Raw genomic sequence first — 7613 nt, 5'->3', positions numbered from 1 at the left:
GACATGCCTTTGTGTGGATGGCTGAGTACATGGCCGCCACTCCTGGGGCCGGCGCCGTGGGTTCCTGACTGGACCGCACGGCTGAGTACATGGCCGTCCTTCCTGGCCTCCTGGGGCGCCGTGGGTTCCGGACTGGACCGCACGCGGGACGCACCTCCGCACCAACGCGTTGCGCGAGGTAGCCGGACGGGCGGGTTCGGGGCCTCGTCCACGCGATTCTATCGTGCGCCAGGCCGGGCTGCCGACGGGCTCGGCGACGATCCCACCTGGTTGTTATGGCGCCAAATCTGTCGGTAGGAGGCGCTTCGTGATGGTCATCTTCGACGAAGGCAACAGCAGTTGCGGCTGCTGCGGGAAGGCCAGAGCGTGCCGGCGGCGCCCATGTCGGAGCTAGGTGAGTGCGCCCTCGACAGGAACTGCGGCGTCGCCGTGCGGGCTAGGCGTAGCAGACCAGGGGAACGGCCTTCCGGGGAACGTGTGGTGGCGTTCTCCAGCTATCGGCCCACGTATCGGCCCAACTATGGAGAGGGGTCTCGCGAGCGTAACCGACGACGGGCGCGTACCAACGACGGGTTTCAATTTAATAGTTAAGATAACTCAGGGTGTTCTCCACAAAATGCAAACAGAGGTTGCACGAATCTTAACGCATGATTGAACGTCCGGGATAAGCCCGGGACGCCCACATATATGTAGCGTTGCATTGCATTTCCGGAAGCTCCAAGTCAACAATCGACACGCCGCTCTGTCCCGACCACCCTCCACCGTCATGCTGCCACTCGCGTCCACCCCACTCCACCACCTCCTCCTACTCCTCCTCGCCGCCGTCGCCTGCACGCGACCGCCCGGCGCCGCGTCCAAGTCTACGGTCGAGCCCTGCACCTCCTCCACGGCCTGCCCCGCTCTGCTCTCCTACACCCTCTACGCCAACCTCAAGCTCGCCGAGCTGGCCGCGCTCTTCGCCGCCGACCCGCTCGCCATCCTCGCCGCCAACGCCATGGACTTCGCCGCCCCCGACGCCACGAACCGCATCCTCCCGGCGGGCCTCGCGCTGCGCGTGCCCGTCCCCTGCGCCTGCTCCAGCGGCATCCGCAAGGCCACCTCCGTCCGCTACGTCTCCCGCCAGGGGGACACGCTCGCCTCCATCGCCTCGCAGGTCTACGGCGGGCTCACCGCGCCGGACTGGATCCGGGAATCCAGTGACATCCTCGAGGCCGGCGCCGACGACGCGCTGGACGCCGGAGCCACGCTGTCCGTGCCGCTGCACTGCGCGTGCTTCGGCGGGGCGGACGACGGGGTGCCCGCCGTGTACCTGACGTACGTGGTGGCGAAGGGGGACACCGTGCCCGGCATCGCGGGGAGGTACCGGACCACGGCCACCGACGTGATGAGCGTCAACGACTTGGCCACCCCCGACGTCGCCGCCGGGGACATCATCGTCCTCCCGCTGCCAGGTGAGCCGCGCGCTTGTCGATCAGTTGTGCTTGTGTCGCCTCTTCATGGATCTCGTGAGGCGCACCGTACGTGCGTGCTCGTGCGTAGCTGCGTGGTTTCGTCAGACCGATGAATGCCGATAAATTCGGTCGGTGAACATTTATCATTTACTCACGCGCGCGCTCTAGTTAGACATTGATGCGCACAAACTCAGGTTGCAAGCGGGGCGGGTTGCGGCCGGCCGCGAAAGTGCAAAGCGGGACGCGTTAACTTTGCGGAAGCTCGCGGCTTGCCGCAAGTAACTGCTAGATACAGCGCGGGCACTGCGGCAACCGGCGTCATCCCGCGTTATCCAGCATGGGAACGATTATAGAGCAGTAGTTAGTTGACTGATCGCTAGCAGTGGTAGCTAGCTAGTACACTACATAGCCTTTTTTTTCTTTTGAACCTGAGCTAGTACTACATAGCTGGTCGATCAGAAATACTGTACTTCCTCCGTTCATATTAGTTGACTCTAATATGGATGTATGTAGACACGTTTTAGTTCTAGATATATCTATATTGAAGTCAATTAATATGGATCGGAGGGAGTACACTGAATGTCCAAACCTGGACAAAAAATCTGAACTGCACATTGAGGGCGTCTCAGCGTCCTCACGCATTTCGTACTAAAAAATAGTCGTACGTATCCTTTTGCGTCGGATCATGAAATTGGCTTTCGGGCCACGAACGACCATTTGTGTCCGGAGATGCCTCCCGCGTCACGATGCATTTTTTCCGATTTCACCAAAATAGTACAATATTTCGAACTAATTTAGCCATACAAACTGCAAAAATAAAGGTTCAAGTCATACAAATAATCACAAAATTAAGTGGACCAATCTAAAGCATCAAAACAATGGTCTACTTCTTCCTATTGAAGGGCTCCGCCGAGCGCACCTACGGCTTCTACATCACTGTGCCTGGAAGCCGAGAAGGCGTCGTAGAAATCAAAGAGGGCGGTGACCTGGGCTGTTACTGCTCCGACGACAGCGACCTAGGTTGTTGTTGCTCCTACAACAACAAAACCACCTCTCAAGCCGCCGGCGAAAAGTACACAACCCGGGCGGCTGCGTTGGCAGTCGGCGGCGGGTACTGTCGCAAATCGGTTTTTCGAGGGGCAGCGTCACGGGGGACTATTTGGGGAAAATGGTGGTGGACTTGTTGGATGTGAGCCGGGCGTCAGCGCGACATCCGCAACCCCGCAAAAAAGCCCAGATTTGGACCGGCTTTGGATCACGGCGGACTCTGTGGTCGTCATCAATATTTTTGCGTCCTCGTGCTGGGCCATGATTTTGTAGAGAGGGCAATTTCCATTGGGTGTGGCGTTGCGGCGCGCTCGTCAACGTTTACTTCTCTTGTTTTAGAGAGGATAATCTTGAGATAACCCCGCGAATCTCCTCATTTTTACCTAGATTAAAAACTCTACCTCCGTATTTCCCATATCCCGTCTTGAAAAATACAATTGTAAAATTGTTGCTTTCTTCGGCCCTTAAAAAAACAGAATTAAAAAATAATAACCAGTAAATTAATAGAGAGGTCTTCCTCTATTTGTTGTAGATAGAATAGTCGGCAAGTGGAGCGGCAGCCCAGCAGGAGGCGGGGCAGTCAAACTACAACGATCAGACTCACCCAGTCAGCCATGATCACGCTGCACGGAAACAGACAATGGACCCGTTGCGAGACTGTGCAGGCCTAGCGGGCTGACCGCTTTATCCCGCACCTACCAATGCGGTCAGTGTTGCGGTGCCGCGCGGGCGATTTTCGCGGGGCGGCGTTGCGTTTGTAGCGGGCTGTCCCGCCCCACTTGACACCTGAGCACAAACCTTTCATTGAAAATTTGAAATGCCGTCCATTTTGAGTAGTGGCAGCATATAGCAGCTACTCTCGGATTAGTTACTGAACGAGGATTTGCTCCCGGGGCCGGGGTATGCTCGATTTGCAGCTCCCGGCACATGGTGCCCGCTATTTGAAATTTTTGATATCGGTAGTCTAAACTTTCAAATATTTTTTTTGTGAATAGATATATATGGCCTGCGTAATTCTGAAAAGTTTTGGTAAAAAGTCCGTTGTATTTTGAGCTACCAAAAAATGTGGCTGTATATAGACCTATTAAACCTTTTTTTTTTGTAAAAAATTTGTGACTTAGCTTCCTGCAGCAGTCGTTAGAAAATATATAAACTGTTTACGAATTTTTTTAAAAAAATACGGGCACTAGTGTGGTGCTGAGGGTTTCCGCTAGTTACTAGTGTTGTACTGTGATCTAAATTCGTAAGAAGGTTTACTTTTAATAACAAGCGAAGTGAGACCCATCGCCGAAAAGCTTGGGCCAAAAATTATTCATATTTATTTTTCACGGCTGCTTTTAATCGTGATGGCGAATGAAAAGACTGGAAAGGGAAAACATGTAGAGCTACACATTTTGACTATTAAGAATATGTACATGCCAAACCTTGTTAATATCGTGCACAAAGTGTGAGTTTGGTCCTCCGTTTTCTTGCCGGTTTGTCCTCTGTTATAGCATCTCTAACCGTTCCCAAAAAACTTAGAGGACCAAAACCTCATTATTTCTTAACTTCCGATGTTTCCTCATTTAAAATTTAGCCATTCCTACCGATCCCAAAAAACTTAGAGGAGCAACATTTTGTTTGCTGCAAATCAAATCATTTGAACCAAACATTCAATATTACAAACCGAATTAATAGATGTAATAAACCAAATTATTACATGTTTATCTTGATAGGTTGCATTGGGGTTGAAATAATCATGATCTTGACATATCCCTCTGCTCTACCTCGGTTGATCCACCCACGGACAAATTGAGATCCTAGCCTCGACTTCCAGAAATCCTTGATCAAAATCATGAACATAGCCATTTCCAAATCTTCATCTTCTTCGTACAGTGAATAGTTTATTTGTCAAGTGCACTCCATCATGTTGCCCCCAGTGGGGGGCTGGTAAAAATTACGGGGTATGTACTAACAAAACCGTGTACTTAAGAATCACACTTCGTCTTGTCTGAAGAAAAAGAGGACAAAATTGCATTCATGGCCATCCGCAGATGCTCTGTCAGATCAGGATGTCGACGGCATCAATTATTAGCCGATAACTAGTATGGCTAGCAGTAGTAGGATATGTATGCATCGTTTTTCCACTTGCTCCTCGTTATTATTCACTCTATCATCTGCTTCTTTTCATTCTTTTGATATACAGTTATTCAGTAACATCCTTCCATTCGTTTTCCTGGTGATGTACAGCGTGCTCCTCGTCCTTCCCCACCTTCACGTCCGATTATGGGTTGGCCGTGGCGAACGGGACCTATGCAGTGACTGCCAATCGCTGTGTCCAGTGCAGCTGTGGTCCGGGCAACATGGAGTAGGCACCCACCGCCGACTTCCCAAGATCTCGATCTACCAGTTCGGGCTTTCTGACGCCGTTGCTCTTGGTTTCAGCCTCTTCTGCGTGCCGGCGCCACTCGCGGACTCGACGTGCTCCAGCATGCAGTGCAGCAACAGCAGCATGATGCTCGGCAACTTCACCCTCGTGATGACCGGCGCTGGCTGCAGCGTCACCTCCTGCGACTATGGCGGCTACGCCAACGGCACAATCATCACCACGTAATTCAGCGTCGCACATCATCCAAATCGACCTCTTTTTACAGTTCAGAGACGGTTCTGTTTTATCATACGATCTTTGCATCTTTCAGGTTAACCACGACGCTCAAGCCTCTGTGCCCAGGTTACTTGATTTTCCTTGCCATTTCTCATCACCATTTTCCGGTGACTGTATCATACTGTCATGGTAAAGCTGCTGATATTATTCGAGTCTCTGACACATTGTGCCGTTCCTGTGCGCAGGCCAGCACCAGTTCCCGCCGCTAATCCCGCCGCCGACGTCGTCCTTCTTCCAGACGTACCTCGGCCCTTCACCGGCGCCAATGACATTGCGAGGAGGAAACAATCCCACGGGCAGCCCGGACGCTGTCTCCGGTGTGCCTAGGAGGGGCCGGCACTTCAGCGGCGCTGCCGTGATACTGCTCGCGCTCTGCCTTGTCGCTACCATGCGGTGGTAACCATGCACCGAAATGGAGTCTTGTGAGAGAACCTTCGAATCTTCGATTGATTCTTTTTGTACAGGAGCACATATCTGTTTTGCTGGGGGCTTGTCAGCTGTGCTGTGCCAATTTTTTCCTTTTGCTTGCTGGTCTCATTAGTCGTTCCCCTGTAAAATTGGAAACGCACTCGTTTGAATTGTTTGTGGCACGATGGAATTGTTTGCCCCTACTTTGTCGATAAAGGAAGTTTATTAACTCAAAACTATATCAGCACTCTACAAACGAGAGTTCCGATCTGCCTCTAAATAACGTAGATGCTTTCGATGGGAGCACAGGCCGACGCAGCTTTCCGGCCGGGACCTCACTCTCGAGGCCATCCATCGGTGCGGCGGCCACAAGGAGGCGGTGCGCTTCCAGCGAGTCTTCGACGAGCATGACGGATGGCTGGATCATCGGGCCGAGATCTAGGTTGAGTTCTATCTGACCAGATGGGTTTAGCCACGATCGGGGTGACGTGGCCTGGAGGCCCCTCGGATCGCCGGACCTCCAGCCTTGTGCCTGGATTGCATCTTTCCTCTCCGGGCAATCCAGCATGGAGGAGGCTCGCGACGTGGGGGCCTGACGGTCTCGCGAATAATGATGGCGGCCCTGGGGTTTCTCCTCAATGTCAAAACGAAGCCTGGCCTCATTGATCTGACTGCAGTGGCGTGTTCCGGAAGGATCCGTCGGCGTTCTCCACCGAAAATTGCTGGATGGAGTGGGATTCGGTCATACGCATCTGTGTTTTTTCTCTAACCGTTTGGTTTTAAAGAGAGCACTTCGAAGCTCTGCTGGCTGTTAATATCATGCGACATGTTCTCGTTCTATGGTGCTGGCGGGGAATGTCATGGCGAGATCTTAGGACTAGCGATGGTGGTTCAACTCCGGGCGGTGATGAGGAATTGGCTTGGTGATTCGTGACTTCGAGCAACGGCATGCTAGTTGGGCGAATAAACATGAGAAGTATGTTTCAGGGTGACATCCAAGGTCTAACCTTAATTGGTTGTGCATGGCAATGTGCTTGTTGAAGATATTGTTTTGAGAGTGACGACTTTGCTGGACTCCTGGTGTTGTCTTGGTGGTGTCCATTTTGCTGCTCCAAGGTATAGATCGTTGTAGCGGGACTTTTATTTGATGTAATTATTCTATTTTTTCAATTTGTGCATCCGTAATTTCACTAGAGACATACGTTGTTGCAGAGGCTGGGTGTAATTGGTATCTCCGTGATATTAATATATGCTCTTTGTCAAAAAAGTAACAAAGATGCACATGACCAAAGAAAAACCATGAATAATTTGACACAAGCCCAAATTCGTGTGATAAAATAAAGGAAATTACGGTTTTGATAGATCTAAGCCGACCGTGAATTAAGTTAGAGCTTGATCGACTTCGAAACAATTAGATTAGCATCATGATTTGTGCAACTTATTTATATGAAGTTGCAGTTGCAATTATGGACAAAAATTCTCAGCTATACGTAAACTACACATGAAATTAGATGATATCATCTGATCGAGAAATAAATCAATTCCTGATCAATCGGGGATTAGTCACGTCCATGAAAATAAGAATTAAAGGCAGGCCAATACGTAGATTATTTCACAGATAAAGACTTAGATGAAGACCTTTTTAAGGCATGTACAATGGGAGAGAATGTGAATCTTCTCTTACCAGCTCACGCCATCTAGAGCAAACGCTAAATATAAGTGGTACAATGCATTATATCTTGTGTCATCTCTAGCCTGGATTGATTACATATGGTACAACAGAGAAAATAGTCTTCTCTTATTATCTAAGGAATCATCCATTACCTAAGAGAAGATAACCTTCTTTTATTTCATTCTCTCTCCTCCAACTAAGCAAAGATCCGACGTGACGACCGTGGGAAAGCTGACGTCACCTCATTGTACATGCCCTTATTTGCCCACTCTAGCTGGATACATGCCGCCATAAAGAGAGCTCTGTGTGCTCCGGCTCCTAGAAAAAAGCATCACAAGTAGATTCAATGCGTACATAACATGCCGCTTAGACTGCTCATAGTGGGGGTAAC

General features: G+C 50.6%; 1 protein-coding gene across 1 annotated transcript; it reads left to right on the top strand.

Moving 5' to 3' along the window:
- Nucleotides 1-766: 766 nt before the first annotated feature.
- On the top strand, nucleotides 767-5992 carry LOC124657008 (lysM domain-containing GPI-anchored protein LYP4-like). Its single transcript, XM_047195641.1, has 6 exons — nucleotides 767-1451; nucleotides 4728-4845; nucleotides 4923-5087; nucleotides 5177-5208; nucleotides 5328-5538; nucleotides 5860-5992. The coding sequence occupies exons 1-6, from the start codon at nucleotides 767-769 to the stop codon at nucleotides 5990-5992; spliced, it is 1344 nt and encodes a 447-aa protein (XP_047051597.1).
- Nucleotides 5993-7613: the final 1621 nt, after the last annotated feature.

Source organism: Lolium rigidum, chromosome 5, assembly GCF_022539505.1.
Source record: "Lolium rigidum isolate FL_2022 chromosome 5, APGP_CSIRO_Lrig_0.1, whole genome shotgun sequence".
In the NCBI taxonomy this organism is placed as follows: Eukaryota; Viridiplantae; Streptophyta; class Magnoliopsida; order Poales; family Poaceae; genus Lolium; species Lolium rigidum.
The sequence above is the reverse complement of the archived record's forward strand: the minus strand, read 5'-3'. Positions and strand labels throughout refer to the sequence as shown.

Coding starts and splice junctions, on each gene's coding strand:
- LOC124657008 (XM_047195641.1), top strand. CDS start 767: ATGCTGCCACTCGCGTCCACCCCACTCCACCACCTCCTCCTACTCCTC. Junction 1,452..4,727: donor CATCGTCCTCCCGCTGCCAG/GTGAGCCGCGCG, acceptor GGTGATGTACAG/CGTGCTCCTCGTCCTTCCCC. Junction 5,539..5,859: donor CTTGTCGCTACCATGCGGTG/GTAACCATGCAC, acceptor ATGGGAGCACAG/GCCGACGCAGCTTTCCGGCC.